The 25,223-nt window shown below is 31.3% G+C and overlaps 1 protein-coding gene across 3 annotated transcripts; it reads right to left on the reverse strand.

The window, feature by feature from the left end:
* Positions 1 to 653: 653 nt before the first annotated feature.
* On the reverse strand, positions 654 to 25,223 carry CARPB (Carbonic anhydrase-related protein B). Of its 3 annotated transcripts, XM_089172214.1 has the most exons (11): positions 24,960 to 25,222; positions 24,456 to 24,635; positions 18,180 to 18,298; positions 17,371 to 17,421; positions 13,952 to 14,280; positions 10,992 to 11,087; positions 10,576 to 10,642; positions 6,378 to 6,532; positions 4,593 to 4,721; positions 3,108 to 3,150; positions 654 to 2,756 (listed from the first exon to the last, which is right to left on the reverse strand). In XM_089172214.1, the coding sequence occupies exons 3-11, from the start codon at positions 18,241 to 18,243 to the stop codon at positions 2,740 to 2,742; spliced, it is 951 nt and encodes a 316-aa protein (XP_089028340.1). In that variant the 5' UTR covers positions 18,244 to 18,298; positions 24,456 to 24,635; positions 24,960 to 25,222; the 3' UTR covers positions 654 to 2,739. The 3 variants fall into 3 exon arrangements, with proteins under 3 accessions (XP_089028340.1, XP_089028341.1, XP_089028339.1); XM_089172215.1 differs by having other exon boundaries at positions 18,180 to 18,294; positions 24,456 to 25,223; XM_089172213.1 differs by having other exon boundaries at positions 24,456 to 25,222.

The raw sequence follows: 25,223 nt of genomic DNA on the forward strand, positions 1-25,223 counted from the left end.
AAAAAAAAAAAAAATTGCTTTACCTTCCTTTTTTTTGACTTTGTTTAATGTGCCAGGTATGTGTGTCTGTATGTGTGTGTTATCTTTTCTTTTTTTCTTGGCACACGAAAAGATACATGCAACGTCACGAGGGGACATCCACGAGAATCCGATATGGAAATGAACTTTTATTATTGCTCCTTTTTTTTTTATCTTTCTTTTTTTTTTGCTAATTACACTTCGATTAAAATCGAAGCACGAATTCTCCGCAGTCTTCTCGAGTAGAAGAAGAAGAAGAAGAGGAAGAAGAAGAATAAGAAGAAATAGAAGATAGAAGAAGTAGAAGAAAATAATTCTAATTTTTAAGCAGCACGTTTTTCTATCATAGAACACGTGAGTAGTGTATAGTATTAGTATTAGTATTAGTAGTAGTAGTAGTAGTAGTAGTAGTTGTACATTATTTATTATATACAATAATTCATTTTCTCCTATTTTGTTTCATTTCTTATTTTTCCTCTATTTCTTATCTCGTCCTCTATTTTTTTTTTTTTTCGTTCTTATTTCATGTTTTTTTTCTTTTTTTTTTTTTTTTCATTTTCATTGTTTATAATAGTTGTTTTTTTTTCTTATTATTTGTTTGTTTGTTTGTTTTTTTTTTGTTTGACACAAGGATCTTGCGCTTTTTCAAAGATTTTATTACAAGAATATAGTATAAACTTTCGTTCGATAAGTACGCACACCGTAGCGCACGAATTTTTATACATTTAATCGCATCTCTTACTCTCTCTCTCTCTTTCTCTCTTTTACTCTCTCTTACTCTCTCTCTCTCTCTTTCTCTCTCTCTCCCACTCCCACTTACATACTCGCGCGGAGGCCACGATAGTCATATAGCTTCATACATTATTATAATATATATATATATATATATATATATAATATTTTGTGTTAATTTTTAGCTAGTTTTATTTTTTACCTTCATTTTCATTTGGTTTAACCTTTTCCTTCTCTCTCTCTTTTTTTTTTTATTCTATTCTCTCTCTCTCTCTCACACACGCATACTCTCATTCTCTCTCTGTTTCTCTCTCTGTTTTTTTTTCTTTTCAATAGTTTACGGTATATGTATAATAATATATTTTTATGATCTTTTTATCTTATATCGCGCGGCTATTGTATTAGCTATAGGTAATATCTGTTTCTGTATGTATGTATGTATACATGTATGCATGTAAGTGTATTTTGTGGTATGTATGTACGCATGTGAGTGTAACCTGTACTATGTATGTATGTATGTAGGCATGTGAGTGTATCCTGTGGTATCTATGAATGTATTTATGTATATAAGTGTAATATGAATCTGTATTATTTTATATGAATTTTTGTTGTTGTGTTGTGTGTATGTTAATAGTTTTTATTTGTTTTTAATCATCATTTTTTGTTAATTTTTTTTTTTTTTTCATTACTTGAAACATACTTGGCAATTATTCACGTCTAATAAGTGTACAACGAAGCATTATTTTTTCTTTTTTTTTATTTTTATTTTTATTTTTATTTTTATTTTTATTTTCTTATAATTGGTAAATTTTTTTTATCTTTTCCTTTTTCTCTCTCTCTCTCTCTCTCTCTCTCTCTCTCTCTTTCTCTCGCGTTCGTTTTTTTTTAAATTAATTTTTTCTTTCCTATAATCATCATCATCATCATCATCTTCTTCACCAATACAGGGGTTAACCTATATTAATAATAATCTTCGATCACGAAAAAAAAAAATTCAAAAGGGGGGTTATTTTTGTTTCGATTATTTACTTCACACCATAGTCATGAATTTTATAATTAATTTTATTAATTTTATTTCTATCTTTTTTTTTTCCCCCGTGCTTATTACCACCAACCATACTTAATCAGTTTTAATTCGACTCCTTGAAAACGCCCTAACAAAACGGTTCTTTTAGTACTCGCTTATGTGGTTAGTACGTTTCAACGCTTATGTTTGACCTTTTTAAGGTGCTTATTGAAAAATGCGTGCGTGCGTACGTGCGTGCGACACGTCTCTCTCTCTCCCTCTCTCTCTCACATATTTTCTGATTCTCTCATACACACACACACACACACATTCATACATTCATACAATTTATCTATCATACTCTTGTATACACTCATACAACATAAACGTGTACACCACCGGAAAACATCTCATTTTTCTTCTCTTTTTTCTGTCTCTCTGTGTCATACTCGTCGTTCCATTCACTTTAACGATCATACACAGAATCACTCAACACACATACACACACATATATATGTCATACATACACATGTTCTTCTTTCTCTTGTTCGTTAGGAGTAGTACCGTAGTCGCACGCGTGCAATTGATATGTCAATGGTTTCTTTCTCACAGCGAAGTTTCAGCTCGTCCGAGGGAAAGCGTAGTTAATTTTCTTCTTTTTTTTTTTTTCCTTTTCTTTTCTTTTCTTTTCTTTTCTTTTCTATTATTATGTTTTTTTTTTTCATTTTTTTTTTTATTTTTTATATAATATCCATCTTTCTCTCATTTTCATTAGACCAATTTTTTCTTCTTCTTGTTCTGTCTGTGTTTTGTATGTTCTTTTTTCCAATTCATTCTTCCATTCTCCTTTTCACGTTCTTCGTTTCTTCATCATCATCATCATCATCATCATCATCATCATTTTTCTTTCTATTCCATTCATTTTAAAACGCATAACGTTGATCATCGTAGTGCGTGTAGTTGTTTCTTGTAGCCTCTCAGGGTTATTTCCAGCTGTTGGCTGGAAAAAGAAAAAGAAAAATGTATGAAATCCGTCAGATGTTGATTTGTGTTCCAAATCCACCTTTCTCAACTTTCACCTCCTCTTACTCTTCATTATGAATTCCTTGTTGTTATTGGACAAATGATCTTTCTCGTTAAGTGAATTAAATTAACGATAATTTCATTTCCTAAATCCCCATAGTCTTCTTCCACCATTTTATCCAATATTTTATTCTATATTTATTTTTCATCATTAACCACATTAGTTTAAGAGATAAAAAAACGAGAGAGAGAGAGAGAGAGAGAGAGAGAGAGAGATGGAATAAAATTATCGTTAATTTCGATTCGAGATAAGATCAATTTAGCTTACCTTTGTAGTAGAGATCCCTGTTCATCGTTGGACAATTTTTATGCTGAAAACAGAAAAAAAAACAAAATGATAACAGAAGAAAATATAGGGAGACAAAATATGGGAAGATAATCAAATATTGTTCTACGTAGATAATACTAGAAATCTTCCTAACTACGTATCTATGTCTATCGATAACGAATATATTGATCTATCAGAAATAAAAAGGTGAAATTCAAATGAAAAAGGAAAGAAATTACATGTATGAATGACTAACTTGATTGAGTGAACGAACGAATGAGCAAATTAATGAATGAATGAATGAATGAATGCATGAATGAATGCATGAATGAATGAATAAGGGAAATAAATAAAAAAAAAACAAGTAAGGAATAATTATTTGTTCTAGGTAGATAATACTACATCCTAACTACGTACCTATGTCTATTCATATCGAATATTGATTTATCACTAAAGAAAGGTGTACCAATTGAAAAAGAACAAAAAAATAAGAAAGAAATTACGTATATGAATGACGACTTAACTTGATTGACTGAACGAAATATGAGTAAATGAATGAATGAATGTATGAATGAATTAATGAATGAATTAAATAACCCTTTGAGTGCTGAATACTTTTAACTAAAGTGTTTTGTAGAAGTGGAATAATTTATTATTAATCAGACTCTAATAATAAATTAAATTTAACTAGGGATGTTGCGGCACGCTTTACTGTGGTTCACAATCAGTCCGATACACATGTCTATAAGTCAACGAATTACCTTCTACCGTCATCTGTTAGAATGATGAAAACTATCCTATCTTTCAAGTTAAATAAAACTGCACACAGTGTGTACAATTTTATTCAAATCGGTTCAGTAGTTTAGGAGTCCATTGCGGACAAACACCGTGACACGTAATTTATAAATATGTATTAAGAAGATAATTAAAGTTTTTGTTTTTGTGAATATAATTTAATTAATTCTTATTAACAAACACGTATATGCGTTGATAGACCAATCTGATAATTTTTACCAAACGCATATATGCGTCCATAGCACTCTAAGGTTTAATGAGATAAAAAAACCTATGCCTATCGATATCAAATATCGATTTATCCTCCCCAAAAAAGTGTGTACCAAATGAAAAAGAAAAAAAATAAGAAAGAAATTACGTATTGGGATTTATGGCAGGAACGTGGCGTAGCAATTCGACCTATTTACTCTAATTTTGAATTTAACCACCAGATAGCGTATTCAAGTGCCAGACATCCCACCACGTGGCTTAGCAATTCGACCTATCTATTCTAATTTTGAATTTAGCCACCAGATCGCATATTTAAGTGCTACAGATCCCAATATGAATGACTTAACTTAATTGATTGAACAAAAACGAATGAACAAATGAATGAATTAATAAATAAATGAATGAATTAATGAATGAAATCAAAGTAAAAACAAAAACAAGTAAGGAATAATTATTGAAAAAGAAATGAATCAATCGTACCTCCGCACTAAAATCGATGTTGGTTCGTATGGGACGATGGTGGAGTGGTTGAATCGGTCTAATGTTGTTCCCAAGCTTCGCATTTGGATGTTTCATGTCACCCTGATACAATTGTCGTAGCGCATGGAGCTGCGATCACACGTGAAATCGTAAACGTTAAATTGTCTATGGTCGATAGTGAAAACCCTTCCCCCTCCCCCTCCTCCTCCTCCTCCTCTCATTCCTCTCATTCCCACATTCTGCTTTTGAAAACAACCCTCACTTCCACCCCTTTCTCTTCTTCTTCTATTTCTTCTTCTTCAATGGTTAAATGCGCTTTCGTTAAATCGATACACAAGTTTATCATGGGCGAGGGTTTGCAAAATTTTTAAATGATGGATAGAGAGAGAGAAAGAGAGAGACAGATAAAGAGAAAGAGAGAGAGAGAGGAAGAGGTTTTTTTTTATTTTTTTTTTTAAATGCGTATCCGGAACACGATGGTATTATCTGGGAGGAAAAGAAAAAAAGGTAGAAAAAGTATTTGTTTCCTGATGGCACGCTCGATGAATATCTTTTTCTCTATTTATCTATCTATCTATCTTTTTCTTTTTTTCATCCCTCTCTTTCTCTCTCTCTCTCTCTCTCTCTCTCTCTCTGTGTGTGTCATTCTTTTTATCTTTTGGTTTCTGTCTCCCTTTTGCGGAAAAGTAATTAACGAAGCGCTTTTTACTTCGTTTGCGATGGAAATACTTATTTTCCATCTCGATTGCGTTCGTTTTTCCGGAAATGACGGGGGTTTAAAAAATCATTCCATGAGAGAGAAAAAGAGAGAGAGAGAGAGAGAGAGAAAGGTTTGTAGTATTCTACCAATCCTATATATATTGTATATGTGTATGTGTGTGAACGGTAATCACCGAACGAACGAACGAAAAATCGATCTCTCAGGCAAGTAATTTGCTACCCTCTGTGTCTCTCTCTCTTTCTCTCTTTCTCTCTTTCTTTCTCTTTCCATCCCTCTGTTTCCAGAAACGAAGAAGAAAATTACAGAGAAATCGAGAGAAAGAGAAAGAGAACGAGAGTTTCCGCGTCCTCGAATTCGACGATCGCAATCGATTCGAAAATGAGAAAAGACAGAATGAACGATCGATTTATTGCATCCCTCTTACTTTAACTATAAAAAAAGAAAAAAAAAAGAAAAGGAAAAAGAAAAAAAGAGGTAGAATGAAAGATAGAAAGAGAAATTGAATAAAAAGGGGAGATAAAGAAAGAAATATAGTAGGCCCTCGACTTTCGCACATAATTGTTTCCCTTAAAGTGTGTGTGTGAATGTTGAATAATCGAAAGGAGAGGGATGGAACAAAATATGCAACATAAACTGTGTTTTTTTTAATCCTTTTTGAACGTATTCAATTTCGACATGGGTGCTTAGTGGTCGGAATTTATTTATATATTATATTTAATTTAATAATATATTAAATATTATATTATATTATATTTAAATTATTTTCTATATTTTAATATTTTTATATAATTAATATTTACATATATTAATTATAATTTTTTTTAATAATATAAAATATATTATATATAAAACTAAATTATATGCAAATAAATTCTATAAAAATAAATAATATATATAAAAAAAGAAACTTATACATAAGATTAGCAGGGTTTTTTTGTATGATGGGTGAGAGTAGACACGAAATTAAAAATATTCCAAAGTAAAATTGTGCGAAATTCAAGGGCTACCCTTGTAAATGGTTAAAATATCAAATGAAATAATTATAAGAATATGTAATTTCTTACCTGCTGTTTGGTAATATATATAGGTTTGTTCAATATTATCCACGTCGTGGTCTCATGGCAAGCAGGCATCGTGGTTGAACCATCGTACGTCATGTAATGCTTCGTGTCCGGTAGAAGATCGCGTACGACGAAATGTGTAATTTCCACGGCCTGCCCTGTGCAATTCGTTCGGTCGATAACGTCAAACATGCCACGTACGCAACACACCTACATCCAACGGATTAGTATCGACATACCGAATACAGACTTGCATTCTGTTACATCCGCCGTTATGCAGGTATCTTTGTCTTTCGACGTATGTATGTGCATATGCATACACAAATAGATTTTCATACATGCTTGTGTGTGTGTGTGTGTATGTGTGTTTGTTTCTACGTATCTCTCTCTCGAGCCCTTTCTCTCTCACATTTTCGAATATAAACCTGAATTCCTCTCTCTCTCTCTCTCTCTCTCTCTCTCACTTATATATAGTTGCATACATACTTCAACATCCGATCGAATAGTTCTCTCTTTCCAACGAATGGACACGAAGAAAGCGTTTCCAATGGAAATCAAATGGTTTTCAAAGCTCTACAGGACGCGCCAATCGATTCTTTATGCTTCCCTTTTCGTTTCGTTGCCTTTATCTTTTTTGTTTTTTGTTTTTGTTTTTTTTCATATCCTTATTTTTTTCCATTTCCTTGCATATACAAAAATTTGATATATATATGTACGAATTGTTAATTTTATTTCATTTTCATTACAAATGTATCAAATATTTCAATAGATTTCTGTACTATGTGAACTACGAAAACTATGTTTGTATCATAATCAAATATTTTCTTATACATTTTGTATTAACCTGTGTTGAATTCTATCAAAACTTGAAACACTGTGAGTACATTTGATGAATTTTTGTTTCAGTCAAACTGTATTTTGGTTGCATGCAAAAAGTATAAACTTGTATAAATACTATTCTTATTTTCTGTTCACCTCACCACCCTCCTCTACTTATATTTATGGTAAAATGGACGTTGCCCCTATGTCTCCTTTTTTCATTTGTATTTCTATTTCTTTCTCTATTCGCGAAATAGAACAATTTACCAAAAGAGATAGATAAGGAAAAATCTTTTTCCTACAATTTTTCTCATTCGTTGGAGAAGACTTTGGGAAACGACGTCCCACGCGAAAATCCCATTTTCTTTTTCTTCTTCTTCTTTCTTTTTTTTCTTTTTTTTGTTTTTCTTTTTTTTTTTTTTTTTATTTCGTTTCTCGTAGCGAGACAAAAATATGAAGACGAATTTAAAGTTGGAGACAGAGAATTATTATTGGTCGTGCTACTCTTATACGTTGAAGATACTTCGAGAGCAATATAAAAGAGTAAAAAAAGAGGTTTTTTTTTGTTTTCGTCTGAGATTCGTTTAAGTTTTTTTCTTCTTCTTCTTTCTTACTTCTTAAGAGTACAACAAATGCGATAAGGGTGGCAAATAAGCGATAACAAAAAATATATACGCTAGCTTTACTCGAGCAGGGTATGTATAATATGTAAAGAAGTACTTGGGTATCTTACTTTCTTGACAATTGCAAAAAAATGAGAAAAAGAAAAAGAAAAAGAAAAAGAAAAAGAAAAAGAAAAAAAATGTTGACGCGTCGTGCTCATTTATCTCATACTCTACTGGAGCACGTTTACATTATTTATATATATATATACAAAATAAACTAATAAATTGTATATGTAATATAAAAATGTACATATATTTAAAAAAATATAAATAATATAAAATATTTATTATAATATATATATTTTTTAAAAATATATTATATAGTATAAATATATTATATATTATAATATAAAATTATATAATAATTTTTAATTATTTTATTATAATATTATAATAATAATATTATATAATATTAATGTAGTAATTAATAATATTAATAATATAATATTATAATATAAATATATTATATAATATTATATAAAATATTTATTATAATTTATATTTTTTAAATATATTATATAATATTAATATATTCTATATTATAATATAAAATTATATAATAATTTTTAATTATTTGTTATAATATTAATATTATAATATTGATATGTGTGTGTTATAATATTTATATATATATTATATAATATTATAGTATTATAACATTAATATGTTATAATATTAATATATATTAATTATATTATTAATATTATAATATTGTAATATAAATATATTCAATAATATAATATAAAATATTTATTGTAATTTATATTAAAAAAATATATGTATATATATATAAGTAACATAAAGTGAAAGAGAGAGAGAGAGAGAGATGGGAATCGTGAAACATTAAAACGAAACAAAGAGAGAAAACATGCACAAAACAGCCTCTCTTTCCCACTATCCGACAATATACATTAACGCGAAACAAGTTTACCGTTAAATAAATGAAATGGATTTTGATGTCTCTCCCTTCTCCTTCTTTTTTTCCCCCTTTCTTTTTTTTTTTTTTTTTTGTTCGCACATTTCAAAGAGGGAAACCGAATGAGAGGGAGAAAGTGGAAATAAAAAGCATTTTCGAGAGTAGAACATGTCGTACTCGGTACCATATAACTTCTGTCTAAAACGGCTTTTTCCGTATCTCCATCAGAAACAGAGAAATTCGCACGAGAGAATTTCAATAGGACATCCTGCAAGTTTCAACTCTTCTCTGTGTATGCATATACACATATACATATATATAAATGTTGGTGTGAATGACCTTACCCACCTTACCCATCTTCCTTTCTATATATATATATATATATATATAGAAGTATGTCTCTGGTGTCTCTAATATACATGTGTTTGTATATGCACGTGTGGTTTGTACGAATTAAAAAGAAAGAGAGAGAGAGAGAGAGAGAGAGAGACAGAGAGAGAGAGAGTATATGTATATGGGAATGTGTATATGTGTGTGGGTATGGGTGTGTGTACGCTCGAGTGGCATAGTAGTATAAGTCAATTATTTCTTTTGACGAGAGAGAATCATTGAAGTTCGGGTTGAAAAGTTTAATGGAAAAAAAATCTGGGCAAAGTTTAAAGCAGCTTAGAAGGCGACGACGACGACGACGACGACGACGACCTACAGTGACCAATCACGGTCGAATCGAATTATTATTTTTGACTTTGGCCCTTTTTCTTCGGGGGCGGGCGTTCGGGGGGTTTCGTGCAGACTAAACGATTTTCATTTTATTCCCCTTTTCTCTCATTCTCTAACTTTTATGAAAGTATGTTTTATATGTAATATGTATACTGTACTGTACGTGCATGTATGAGAAAGAGAGAGAGAGAGAGAGAGAGAGAGAGAAAGAGAGAGAGAGAGAGAGAGAAAAAGAGATACAAAATGAAACATATAAAATGAGTTAGTTCATTGAACGAATAAAATGTTATTTTGTTTTGTGTATTTTTAGTGTTTCAACAAAATTCATCTTGAATAAAAAAAAAAATAAAACAAAAAAAAAAGAAAGAAAGAAATTAATTAAACGCTTTTATCGTTAATGACATTAATGAAAATAAAAACCTTTGCAGTACGTGTCGACATATTTTTGAAATTTTCATTTAAATTAAAATACGTGCATCTATATATATTATTTTTCATTTGAATATAATATATATATATAATAATATGTAATATTAATATATAAAATAATATATAAAATAATAATATATTTATTTATATATTAATATTTTAATATATTATATAATTATTATATATTTAATATTTTATAATTATGTTATAATTTATATATAATAATATTATACAATATAAATTATTATAATTTAAATTTATAATTTATAATATTATTATATATATATATATATAATATTAATACATAAAATAATATGTAAAATAATATATATATATAATATATTATATATATATTAATTATATATTTTTATATATTACATATAAATATAATATTATTATAATATTAATATTATAAAAAAAATATATTATATCAAATTTTCCATTAAATCAAAATAATATATTACGAATATAAATGTTGATATAATATTGATACTTGTCAAAATCTGAATGAAAAGGTTGTTGATGTATGAATAAAAATATTAAGTGTCAGAATATAAAAATATAAAAAAGCAAGGTAAAATTGATCTAATCACAGGTAGAATATGCGTGATCGCATGCATAATGCTTCACACGTTCTCAGTCAGCTTCTCACCTCCGTATTTGATTTTATCCAGTTGCTGGGTAAACGTTCTCAGCTGTGGGTTTGACAGATCTCCTACCTAAAAGACAAACGGGGTAGGTACGTCTATCACGTATCACATATTCTGATCACATCTTCTCTCTATCTTCTTCCCATCTCTCTCTCTCTCTCTCTCTCTCTCTCTCTCACATACACACACACATACACACACTCTTATTCACTCTCAGTCTCTTATGGTTAGTTGGTGTCTATTCCCTGTACTCTCTCTTGTCAGACTACTATCGATAAACGTCGACAATAAGAACAAGGGAATAAAAGAATAAGAGAGAGAGAGAGAGAGACAGACAGAGAGATAAAGATAAAGATAAAATAGAGATGTAAAGTATAAAAGAGGGGGGAAAAAAAGAAGATAAAGTGCATGTATTTACCTGAAGTAAAAGGGAGACTGCAACGATCCCTTGTGCTCTGTGCAACGCGTCCGAGAAATTGTTGTACAACTGGGAATTAAATCCGAATATCTGGAGCTGTAACGAAGAAGAAGACAAAAAAAAAAAGAGAAGAAAAAGAAAAGTACAAAGTAGTAGTAGCAGTACTAGTAGTAGTAATAAGAATATAAATAGACATAAAAAGAGAGACAGAGAGACAGAAAGAGAGAGAGAGAGAGAAAGAGACAGATGGGGTTGGAATATAAAAAAAAAAGTAAAAAAAAAAAAAAATAATGAAAAAAGGAAGAAAGAAGGAAAATGGATAAAGAATCCCTGGTATTCGGTGGATAAGAATAGAAAAAGCTCGTTTCGGAATAGGGAATACTTGTGCCAGTGAAAAGGTCGCAAAGGCACTCCTTTATTTCGATGGGATCGCTAATCCAATTAATTTAATCGAACCGTACCCGTACCCGTACCCATACCCGTTCAAAGGAATACATAGGTGAGTGAGAAAACGCCACTTTATTGGCTCCAGACACGAGATACACCTTGTTGTTCATCTTCTTATTGTTTTTCTTCTATTTTTCTATCTTTTTTCTTTTTTTTTTTTTTTTTGTTAAGATACAAAGTTGCTTTGATAAGTACGTAGATAAGTTGGTAGAGGTTTTTTTATTTTTTTAATTTGTTTTTTTTTTTTTATATTATTAAAAGCTTATCAGAAAAATGTGTTGTCCTATGAAAAATAAGATCGATTAGATACGAACCCTAGCTCCACCCCCCCCCCATTTCCCCCTTTCCCCTTCCCTCGAAGGATCCGTGCTCGAGTGTCGATAAACCAGAAAGACACTTGATAAACATCTTCCACTTCTTCTTCTTCTTTTTTTTCTTTTTCTTTTCTTTTCTTTTCTTTTCTTTTCTTTTCTTTTACATTTAAGTACCCTACTTTTAATATTTAGAATATTCATACGTTGCATGAGATAAAAAAAATTTTTATTTTAAAAATAAACTCAAGTATGTTATATACCGTTTTTGAATTTTCTTTGAAAATAATTAAAAATCATTTATATTAAAGATTTTTATGTTTTAAAAAGGCAAATCGTGTAATTACGTTATATCCAATACTAATCGAATAAAAATAACAATATATATATATATATATATATATATATATATATATCATTTATTAAGAAGAATATTTTCGAATGGTGCTTTTCCTATCGAGGTTAAATATAATTTAATTTATGAAAATTACGGTCGTTTACTTTGTCTGATAAAAAAAAAAATTCAAAAATTAAACCCTTTGCACTTGGTTGTCCTCTCTGAGGGGACAATGTAAGTGTAGCATATCACACGGTTGTCCCCTCTGAGGGGACATGAAAGTTTATTAGCCATTACGGAAAATGAACTTGTTTCACTGTAATTTTTTTTAAGAAACACGTGTCTTCCTGTAATTTTCTATTAAAATTGCACACAAAAAGAAAAACAAATCGAATTATGATAAAATTAAGAAATATATAATAATAAGATAATAAAAATGATAATAGTAAGAAATATATATATATATATATATATATATATATATATATATATATATATAAATAAGATATTTTAATATATATATAAATTACGTGTCACGTTGTTTGTTCGCAATGGACTCTTACATTACAGAACCGATTTGAATAAAATTTTGCACACTGTGTGCAGTTTCAATTCAACTTGAAAGATAAGATAGTTTATATCTCAATTTATAATCGCAATATTATTTTATTGTCAATAATTTGTTGTATAAGGTAATTCGTTGACTTAAAGACGTGTTAATATACATTGTAACATTTAAAAATGAATCATAATAAAATTGTGTTGTTAATTAAATCGACCATAAACGATTGAATTTTTAGTTTGAAAAAAAAAAACAAAAAAATTCGATATCAATGTCGTAAAAAAAATATTTCAATCCTATCATCAGAGTTATAGTTGATGATCATGAATTCAAAGATGATAATTAATCATAGACACCTATATATTATGTATCGATAACTGCATACATATATGTACATATATATACAAGTGTTCGTGTACAGTATGAGTAGAAAGTTAGGAACAGGATACATATGTAAACCAAAACCTTTGGAGGTATCCCTCATGAATAAAAATTCAACGAATTTGGATCAGGTGGATCAAATTAATTGGCTTTCCAATATTGATCCATTTATTTTGGAATCTCATATAATAATACGTGAGAGATAAGAAGCTTACTACTATTCGTAAGTAGTTTTTAACAAGTTATTACTAAAGTTTAATATAAATTTATTGGAAAATACGATAAGATAAGATAATATCATTTGAAAATTAAAGATCAAATTATTGTAGATGATATGAAGATGATACTTCAAAAATACTTTGTGTAATTAAGTTCACGTACTTTGAAACAAATAAGTAAAGATACGTGACAAGTTAGGTGTGTAAGTTGATAGAAAATGTAAGAATGATGATATCGAAGGTGTTATTGGTACGAAATAAAGATGAGTACGTGTACATCTTTAGAGTTGATTTTTTTATGGTGGTTTTTTCTTTTTCTCTAACTGTATATTGGACATAACCATTGGTAATGCATTTAAATGAAAAAATGTTTATTTCTTTGATTGAATTATCAAATTTTTGTTGTATTTATTATTGACATTAACTATTGGGTTGTTTGGAAATTAATTTTGTTTTTTCTTGACTCAAACAGGTGAATAACAGCAAGAGTTTAAATTTATCAAATTAAACTACTTAAACCCACTTGAAAAGCTTAGGTTTAACTTCGAAACGAAAATTGTCTTCATTATCACATAAAATGAAGTGGCCACATATGTGGCCAAGGTTGTGAAAAGGTTGATCAAATAATAGGAGATAAGGAATAGCAATTAGATTAAAAAATTAGAAAAGAAGAAGAAGAAGAAGAAGAAGAAGAAGAAACCCACCTCAGCGGGAAACGAGTGTCCATCTATGAAATGCTCGCTACCTATGTGATCCTCCAATCCAAAATGCAGGTGAATCTCGTGAAATTGGTAACGGTAACTGAGGGGCCCACCGGATATATTGACAGGATGGCGGGTATCGTTTTCGACCGCGAATACCACACTGTGACCGGTGTTTGCCAGAACACCACCGACTTTATGCTTGTCTAGGTGAAGTGGCTGTAAGTTTGGGTCGAAGAGAAGTCTGTTTGGCTCCAAGTTCACCGGTGATTGTCGTCTACCTTTGTTACACAGCCACCAATCTGGATTTATCAGGCCCCAAAATGCTGGACCTTAAAATCATTCAAATAAAAGTAATTAACACCAATTATTTTGACTGATTGATCTTTGATTTGATTTGATTTGATTTGGTATTAAGAATGTTTTCATAACAAAAAATTCTTCGTTATTGTACTTATTGTTATTATTATAATTGTTATTATAAATCTCAGAACATGGAGTACTTTTTGTAAAATAATAATAAGTCAATAAATATAAAAATATTCTAATTTTACATCTTTTTTTTTGAAGACCAGTCATTTTGATTGGATTTTGGTAGAGTTAGTTATGTTTCAACTGTTGGTAGTTCTAGTGTTAATACGTTTTATATTTATTTTATTATTGTTATTAATTATTTGTTGGTTGTTTTTTTTTTCTTTTCTTTTATGTCACTTTGAGCGATTTATTAGGTCCCAAAATGCTGGACCTTTCAATTTTACAATTAAATTACAATGAAAACTTTATCTGATTATTGTTGTTCTTATTTTAATGATTTTTTCTTTTTTCTTTACTGTCACTTTGGAGTGAATAAAACAAAAACAAAAAATAGCAACGTTTGGATTTGCACGATAAGCTGTCTTTTTTTTTTTTGTTTTGTATATAAATTTCGTTTTTTTTTTTTACCACGATAAATAACACGAGAGATTTAAATACGAGATTGATCGGTGACGTCGATTTTAAAAGAGAGAGAGAGAGAGAGAGAAAGAGTACTGTTCGTTTCTCGATGAAAAAATAAAAAAAAGACAGAGAGAGAGAGAGAGAGAGAGAGAGAGAGAGAGTAAAAATAAAAAACGAGGATAAAAAAAAAGGATGTTCTCAACGTAGAGAAAATTTATATCGCCGTAGCGATTAGAATCAACGTCGAGATTCGACATTGGTGAAATATGTTCTTACATTTATTCCGATGCTCTTCGATATCTTCTTCGACCGACCAACCAACCAAAACGGAAATTACGTTCCATGACTTTCGGACGATTTTCACATTGAAGAAAAAGAAAACCTCTTATAGTACATAACTCCCTCCTCCCCCCTTTCCCTTTCCATCTTAAATGTATATAATATTTGATAGAACTTATTTCGTTCAGTAAAAATACTTCAAGTGTGGTAGAATAAAAAAAAAAAAGGAAATAAAATGAAATGATGGATGAATTAAATTGAAAAGAGGAAAGAATAAAGAAAATTTATATAAATTTGTTATTTATATATATATAATCATTTATATATTAATATATATATAATAATTTAATATTATATAATATAATATTAATATTATAGATATAATATTAAATTATTATATATAAATAATATGTAATATAATATATATTATACATATATTATTAAATATATTAAATGTTATATATATAATTAAATATAATATAATATTAAATTACAATATAAATGTATAATATATAAATAAAATATTTAATATTTTATTATTTATTAAATAATTATAATATTAAATATTACATATATATTATATATAAATATTATTTAATATAATAAATATAATATTAAATTACTATATATATATAATATATATAAATAATATATTTAATATTTTATTACATATTAAATAATTATAATATTAAATATTAATATAATAGAAATATTTTATTAATAATATAATATATTAAATATTGTAATATTCAATATTATATTAATATAATAATATTATATATTACAAAAATTAAATATTTTTTTTAATTATTTTTTTTTTCGCGACCTGCCGAGATTCGAACCCACGAATACCGCGTGTACGAACTTGTTACTCTAGCATCAAACCACGAAACCGTTCTTTATATTAAATATTATATATTATATATTTAAAATAGATTTATATTATAAATTTAACTTTTAATAATAAAAGTAGTCACGTTGGAAAAAAGAAGATAGAAATATAAGTAAAAGATTTCTATTTCTATTTCTATATCTATATATCTACAATATATATATGTCCAAAAGAGAAATATTTCTTTGGATAAAGGAAGAACAAGGACCAAAAGGTATATTCTTGTATGTGTTGCTTTGGTGAAATCTATAAGTCAGACTTATCCCTTCTCGGTCATCCACGAACTCTACACACACACATACATCCATCCATACATACGTACATACATACATACATACAAACATACATACGTTGTTAACACACATACACAAACAAAAACCCATAGAGCTGTTTCCTGTACGGTCATCCCTCTAGAGACTGATTCGACGAGCACGATTTAAAACTTGGACCCGAGTTTATCTCTAAAAGCCCAGCAACGCGTCCGGGATATATCCATGGAATTTATCATTCGAGCGTGTTCCAATTTTGAAGTCTCGCTACGAAGGGTGTACACCAAAAAAAAAAAAAAAAGAAAAAAAGAATAAAAAACGAGAGAGAAAGAGAGAGAGAGAGAAAGAAAGAAAGAAAGAACGCAACTGAACCCTTCGTGACGTCCTGTAATTACTTTTTTCCCCATCCTTTTAACGAAATGCGAACTCAACTTTAACGGCAAAGAGAGAAAAAGAGAGAGAAAGAGAAAGAGAAAGAGAGAGAAAAATAACGAAAAGAAGACGAGGATCGAAAGTAACGGTGGGAGGGCAGGGGGGGGGTTGGTTCACGGGTGCGGCTTCGGGGGAGATAAAGTGAAAGGGGTAGGGTTTGTAAAGGGAAGAATATTAAGCGAATTTACCGAAGGGCTACTACAGCCAGTCAGCTAGCCAGTGCGTTTTTTTTTGTTGTTTTTTTTACGCGAATCGACTAGGGCAGATAAAAAACAAAAAAAAAGAAATAAAAAAAAAACCTCAACGTTCTCGGCGTACTCCGCGTGCTCTCTCTCTCTCTCTCTCTCTCTCTCTCTCGGTAATAAACCTGCGAACGTTTGAAAAATTTTACTATGGATTCTATTTAATTGTTTCAAACCAACGGAGAATCGACGCATTCGAGCTCGACCTCGTAAGGGGAAAGAAAGAGATGGAAATTAAAAAAAAAAAAAATAAAATAAAATAAAATAGAAGGGTGGAACAAAAAAACGTTAGCTTTTTTTTTATGAAAGACGGAATCAAAAGTTTATTAAACAAAAAAGACAAAAATCAAGTACCGATATTCAAATCCTTACCGGAGATACCATCGTACGTCCACCATTCCTCCCAGCTGACAGGTTTGGATTCTGCAAAATACACAAAAATATTTTTGCCAAGACGTATTATATATCCTTTTATATATATATAGTATGAGTATATATGATTATACAGAAAATAACAAAAATGAAATGAAACATTGTAGAAGAGAATTATTGTGCAAACCGATATTCGTTGAGGAGGAGGAGGGAGGAGGTTTAAAGGGGGGTTGTTGAAAATCGTCGAGCTTGTTAAATGTGACCGAACGTTCATCGAATGTGTAATTAGGTATCTATTTTCCAAAGAGGTAGGGTGAGAAAGGGATTGAGGGATGGAGGGGATAGGGGTGGAATGAGATTAAATAATTATAAACTCTAGCAATACGATAAGGTCACAGAACATGAGGTAGGCGTTTGGTAAAAAATTCATTAGACAGATTCGTATTTCCAATTGAAATATGTACATTCATGTCATATGTGTGTGTATGTATATATAATTGCAAGTGTATCATGTCGGTTTTGGCAGAAATTACCATGAATATCCCATATATATATATATATATCATCTCTGTATCGTTTTACTTCTCGGCATTTCAAATAAATTAGATTTACGTTAAAATACGGTTCGTTAAGTTCAGAAATGATCTATCCAAACATAACGAGCAATGTAAATTTGCAAAGTTTACTTAAATAAGATGTATCTTGAAAAGGTGATAAGCTATATATATATATATAGGAAAGGGTTATGTATGTAGATACATCGAGAGGGGTAAGGAATTTCGTGACTCGTTAGTATTAATAAAGATTACCTTGGATCAAAATGACGACGAACACTCCCCAGACACCGAGGAAAACGGTACCGAAAGGAGCCATCCCTTGCGTTGCTCAATTTTCGTCAATTTAACATCATTCGTAGTTATCCACCTGTCTAGACAAATAATCAAAAAAAAAAAACACACACACACACATAATCATCAAGTTGTTAATAATAATAATAATGTTGATTAGATCTTTGAGTGATGAATACTTTCAACTTAAATGTTTTGTAGGAAGGGAATAATTTTTTATTAACATTTTACCGACCGGTAGCGATTCGAGAAATCCTATGCCCTTCTCATTGGGCCACTCAGCCGCATTTCGTCCGAGATACCCCAGCTTGGTTTCGGCTTAGACTATGCGCTTTTCTTATGCTCTGGTAAAATTGTACGATTTGTGTTATTGTAGGATGACCAAATTTTAATAAAATCTTTGATTTTAATGATATTAGTACTGAACAATATTTATTGGTAACTTCTGTGAAATAAAAGTCGATTAATCGGCTGCCGGTCGGTAAAGTGTTAACACTATGCTGTTCGCAGATGTTAGATGTGTTTCTTTTGTTTGACAAAGACGGCATAATAGACTTGGAAATTTTGAGATTTTTTTGAAATTTATAAGGTAACAGCAATATTTATTGTTTTAATTAAAATATGTTATTGAAAAATTGTTCTTATTTAATTGTTGGTTAAATAAGCACAATTTTATAATTATTATGTTCCCCCTAAAAACACCCATGAAATATAATTCAATTGTAAATGACACCCCAAAGTGGCACCCCATCGGCACACAACAGATAGTTTTTGTATGACACTGGACACCATAGTGTTAATTAGATTTTACATTAATATTAACAAACACCTAGACAATTCTGATAATTTTGACCAAACGCATGTATGCGTCCATAACACTTTAAGGGTTAAATGGTAAAAAAAAAAGAATCCAATGAAAATCTCAAGTTAAAAGAATGGTAGTTGTGGATTGGTAGTTGTGTTGCTCGCGTGTCCCGACGTTCCACGTGTCTTTAACGTCGTTCGAGAAAGTTTCGTGCACGGGGCTTCAAGTTCAAGTCTGGCTTCGAGGTCGGGACAGGGTGCCAAGCAGGGGTGTTGAATGTAAGTCAACCGGCCTTTCCCTTGCATTCTAACTTTCTAAATCGAGAAGAACTTTTGCAAATACCCTCGATAAGAATAACCACCTTGAGAATGGTAAACTGGGGGGAGAGAGAGAGAGAGAGAGTACTACGTTCGTGCGGGTATGTCAAAGAAAGAGAGAGAGAGAGAGAAAGAAAAGTTAGCTAAACGTTTTCGATTTTGACTGGAATCTCTGCAAAAAAAAAAAAAAAATAGGGGAAATCTTTTTTACAGGTATTCTGTAAGAATATCAAGTTACCCTTATACATTTGATTTAAATCTCATCGATAAATCTTTGATACTTTTTTATATTAAATATTCATAATGAAATGATGTTTTAGTCTTTTATTTTTTTTACTTTTTTTTTTTTTAGGGGAAGAAAGTGAAACCTTGATATTGAAATCAAAGAAACATAGTGGAAGATTTTCGTTGACTTTTAGAACACTCCATGAATCAATTCCAAGGAATAAGAGAGGGTGCTGTTTTTTTGGAATAACCCTAGTAAGACAAAATATTGAAAAATATTGAATACATGTGTATTTAATATTAAAATAAGATAAATACACATGTATTCAATATTTTTCAATATTTTGTCCTACTAGGGAATGTTCTAATCTTTTCTAATTTTTTGTTATAATTTATTTTGAGAAAAAAGTGAGAGGAGAGACCTTGATATTGAAGTGAAATAAACGTAGTGGAAGATTTTCGTTGACTTTTAGGACACTCGTGAAACAATTTCAAGGAATGGGAAGGGGTACTTTTTTTTTTATTATTATTATTATTCGTAGCCTCGAGCATTTCTTTCGCGTCAGGCGTCGTCTAACGTTTTGCAAAAGCAAACTCTCTTTCCACCACCTCGTTTCTTAACCATTAAAATATATATATATATATATATATATGTAATATTATATACTAGTACAGGTATATTATTTCAAATAACGATCCTTCGCGTTCGGTCCGAAATAATCCTTCGTTAAGTTTAACGAAAGTATACGGAGGATAACGAAAGCGCGTTATATGTTTTTCGGTTGAATAGAATCAAATTCAATACGAACTTTTTCTTCTCCTACCCCCTCTCTTATTCTTTTCTCTTCTTCTTCTCTTCTCTTTTTTTTCATTCTTTCTCTTCTATACATTCCTTTTCTTTACTCTATTTTTCTTTTTTTATTTTTTTTTTATTTCAGGATAGCCTCGTTAGACCGAAAAGCGTGCGCCACGCACTCGAGAACGGCTTTCGCGCTACGTTGCACCAGCTACTACTACTACTACTACGTCTGAGATCTTTCCTTCTCTCTACGTTTCATCCTCGAGATGAGAAAAAAAGAGTAAGAGTAAGAGTAAGAGTAAGAGTAAGAGTAAGAGTAAGAGAAAGAGGAAATGCCATTTCAATGAGGGTACGTTTCTAACGTAAGCATACGAAGGAAGACAACTACGAGTCTCTATCTCTCTCTCTCTCTCTCTCTCTCTCTCCCTTTCTGTGAAGAGGCTAACTACGCTACTACGTTCGAGTTAAAACAAACTCATGATCGCAAGAGACTCCCTTTGTGCAAGACACAGTCTCTGAATTTGTTTTACGTTTTGAACGAGATAGATAGAACTTCAGTTAGAAAGAGAGACAGAGAGAAAGAGAGAGAAAGAAAAATATAGTGAGTGCTTTGTCAAGGTGCAATCAATTTTCCTTGCTGTTATCAGTGAGCAATAGTATCCACGTACAACAAAGAAAACACGTATACGAAAGAATCGTGAAAGAGGGTCTCAATTGTCTCAAGACAAATCAACGGAAAAAAAAACTCCTCAGAGAGAAAAATACAAAAACACACACACACACACACACACATATATATCTTCTTCTTCTTCTTCTTCGTGTTATATTAGTTCTAATCGTCATAGTAATTTTTAGTTAAAAAATAAATCTGTGTAGTCATCCGTGTCAGATTCATCGTTTAAAAAAAAAAGAAAAAAAGGAAGATTGGATCGGGGGTTGAGATTTAGAGTGTTACCCCCTACTTTTTCTAGAGTCCACTCTACCCCATTCCACTTGAACACTCGAAACGTTGTATTCTTAGGTCAGGAAAATTGAAGTAGGCTCGCTTCGAAAGTCGAAATCGATCGATGGATGAGATCTTGTGTCACCTCTACTCTACTTCATCTTTTGCTATCATTCGACGAAGTAGTCACGAACGAAGTATAATAACACGTCAGGTGGTTAGACACAAGGAAAAATCTTTGGCTAGGGGATAAGAAAAGCAAGAGAAAGACAGAGAGAACGAGAGAGAGAGAGAGAGAGAGAGAGAGAGGTGAAGAGAAAACAAGTGCACTTGTACGTCTCGTTGTACAACCAAAGTGCAATGACTCAAGACTTGAGACTACTACTACTACTACTACTACTACTACTACTACTATTATAACTCGCCATTTCCGTTTTACACCAGAGAATCCAAAAAGAATAAAAGCAAAGTTTCAGTTGATAAGCAATTTGTTATCCAACCCCCTTTTCATCCTATTATCCAAAAGACTGATTTCCACCCTACCAACCCCTACTCCCATTTCATTTTCTCTCTTCGTAGGTTTATAGGCGTTGGATGATACCAATTCGAAAATTTGCCTACGTTGCTACTTTGTTACTCGATGAGAAATCGGAGAGCAGTTTTTTAAAAAAAAGGGGGTAAGCCGATGATCCCCGCAGGACTCAAACGATGACGACGATGACGATAGAGTACAATAAACGAGGGTAACACACGGTATAATATCCTAGGAAGGTGAATAAGATGAGATGATGATTTAATAGGCAAGATATTTCTGAACCTGCATAAGGATACTTCATATTTCATCCCCCTTTTTATCGAATTTCAGTTTGGATTATCTTCAATTTGTTGTTTGCTTACTTGCTTGCTTGATTTCTGTATTTTTTTTTAGCATTAACTTAGCTTATTTTATTATATTGATAGTAATTGATTTAATCTGCTGATAATGGAGCTCGAAATGCTTTTATCGTGACTCTTTCGATTTATTTATAGAATTATAAATACCTTTTCGATGATATATATATATAACTAGTCTTCGATTGGAAGATCTTAAAACGATTATCACGAAATATTATAACCGTATATAATAAACCTCCTACGAGGCTATATAACATTGGAATGGGGGGTGTGTATCTGTAGGTCAGTAAAATTAGAACTTTGAAAGTTCCTTTCGAAGGTCGCTCGCTCGTTTATTCGTTCGCTCGATCGATCAATCGCAGGAACCCTTTCTACGTATGTTTCATCATTTTCTTGATATTCTTCTTTTTTTAAAAAAAAAACGGAAGAATATAATCAAATTTATCAACAACAACAACAACAACAACAACTTTGGATAAAAATGAATGAATTTTGTAATCTTTAAAAGAATAACTGTGTCTATTTTGATTCTTTTTTTGATTTTTTTTTGGGTCCATTTTAAAGAGAAGAAAGAAGGGAAGAAGAAGCTACGCGTAAAATCGATTCGAAGAAACGAGAATGGAAGGTCCTTGCGTTCTCTCTTTCTCTCCCACTCTCTTGCTCTTTCTTTTACCCTTTCTAAGGGATGTGTTATTACAAAAAAGAATTGTGGAAAGACATGGAGGTAAAAAAGAAGACTCACTGAGATGGAATATGGGATAGAAAGAAAAGAAAATAAAATAAAAAAAAAACGTGCCTTTTCTGAATGACGCACGCGCGTATCTACATTGTCTATCATTCTCTCTCTCTCTTCTCTCTCTCTCTCTTCCTCTTCTGTCACGTCAACGTAAAAAACGCGGTCACACGAGGTAGACAAATAGAAAAAAATAAAAAATAAAAGAGTAAAAGAAAGAAGCAACATTATTGAGGATGATTGAAAAACAACGTTAACATTTTTCGTGCAACGAAAAGCATCGAATTTTCACTTCCTTCGAGTTTACTAAAATCATTTCAATCAGGGTAAAAGAGTTTGGGGGATGATTTTGTTCACATTAAAATAGAATAGTAGGAGGACAAGAATAAATCGTTTGATATGGGGTAACAGTGATTTTGTTAGAACGAAAATGAATTATTAAAATAAATGAGGAGAGAGAGAGAGATGAGGGGTCAAACTACTTGGTGTGACTGACCTATCATCGAGTTTCACTACTTTTTTTCGTATAGAATAATAAGAAAAAAAATATAATAATAAGAGTATCGAGTATAAATCGTTTGATATTTGTCAAAGAAAGGTAGTTGATGATGATTTTATTCAAATAAAAATGATTTTAGAGTATTTTACGATGAGAGGAGGTCAAACATTACTTGGTGTGACTGACCTATCATCGAGTTTCACTACTTTTTCGTATAAAACAATAAAAAAAAAATCTATTACTAAGAGTATCGAGTATAAATCGTTTGATATTTGTCAAAGAAAGGAAGTTGATGATGATTTTATTCAAATAAAAATGATTTTAGAGTATTTTACGATGAGAGGAGGTCAAATACTATTTGGTGTGGCTGACCTCCTATCATTGAGTTTTACTACTTTCTCGTATAGAAACAACAACAACAAATAATATATTCGTGTCTGTTTTTTCGAGGTAGGACTAAATTAAGTTACAGGATTGGTATCAGGGTTTTGTTCTAGGATCGAAGAATTCACTGGAAGGAAGGACTACTCCTCACGAGGACGAGTTCTAGGGAGATAAGAGAGAGAGAGAGAGAGAGAGATAGAGAGAGACAAGAGAGAGAGAGAGAGAGAGGAAGGTGCGAAAGGGTACGGCGCTCGTCGAATCGATCGCGGAAAACGCGTGCCGCCGCGGCGACTCTGCTGCTCACGGCCCGAAACTTCCTCGGTACGATAACCCGGAGTGCTCCTGTGCTGCTGGAGATCAATAAACGCCGATCATCAAGGAAAACTACATTTATTTATTTTATATCGATTTTTTTTTTTAAGAAAAATTAATATCAAAAGTCTTGAAGAAGAAACAACAACGAAACATCACGAAGAAAGGAAAAAGGTTGCAAGGAGAATGAGATTAAAAAGAGAGAGAGAGAGAGAGAGAGAGAAAGAGATCCTTGAAAATACCCTCTTACTCTCTTTCACTCTCTTATAAGAGAACACAAATATTCCTATTATTTATTATTTCTCATAGAAAATAATAATACTGACCGAATCAAATTAGTCCCAAGTTTTTCGTTGTCCTAGAAATGTGAAGCAAAAGGTACCTCCTTTTTCTTTTGGACTATGGTCCTTCTTCCACCCCCACCGTTCTCTCTTCTTCAGAATCGGAGTCAGCACCAACACCACTCGCAGCCACTTCGGTAACCGATAGCGAAGCGGCACCCGGCACTAAGGGCGCGAGAAAAATATATACAAAACTGATAACGAAAAATAAAAAGGAATAAACAATAAATAAAAAAATAAAAAAAATAAAAAAGAAAAATAAAACAAAAGAGAAATTAAAATATAAAATAAAAAAAAAAGAAATTAGATAGGACGAGGATAAATAAACGCCGAGAACGTATTGGGGGGTCCGCGCCGTTTACAATGTTTGACAATTAAAAACCGATTATGCTCGCACTATTAATCGTGTGAACGAATAAGGAAAAAAAATAGAAGAAGAAGAAGAGAGAGAGATAAAAAGAGAGAGAGAGAGAGAGAGAGAGAGACAACGTTGTTCCTTGGTTCGTTCCTCTGGTAGGATTAAAGTTGGTGGGTTGGTTCGTTTGGTTCTTTCCGTCGTCCAGGTAGGACGAAGGTAAACGACTACGGGGAACAGACAACGAAGCAAACTAACGATGACGACGACGATGACGACGACGACGACGACGACGACGACGACGACGACGGCGACGACGACGACGACGACGGCGACGACGACGACGACGGCGACGGCGACGGCGACGACGACGATGCCAACGACGCCGCGCGCGATCT

The sequence above is a fragment of the Polistes dominula genome, unplaced genomic scaffold, assembly GCF_049000335.1.
Source record: "Polistes dominula isolate Pdom_NZ unplaced genomic scaffold, Pdom_raw_medaka contig_73, whole genome shotgun sequence".
Classification (NCBI taxonomy): domain Eukaryota; kingdom Metazoa; phylum Arthropoda; class Insecta; order Hymenoptera; family Vespidae; genus Polistes; species Polistes dominula.

What these genes read in the sequence shown, in the direction of transcription:
- CARPB (XM_089172215.1), bottom strand. Translation starts at nt 18,243, where the DNA reads ATGGCTCCTTTCGGTACCGTTTTCCTCGGTGTCTGGGGAGTGTTCGTC. An exon ending in GACGTACGATGGTATCTCCG is followed by an intron (nt 14,281 to 17,370) that starts GTAAGGATTTGA and finishes AATGATTTTAAG; the next exon opens with GTCCAGCATTTTGGGGCCTG. An exon ending in GACACTCGTTTCCCGCTGAG is followed by an intron (nt 11,088 to 13,951) that starts GTGGGTTTCTTC and finishes TCTTCGTTACAG; the next exon opens with CTCCAGATATTCGGATTTAA.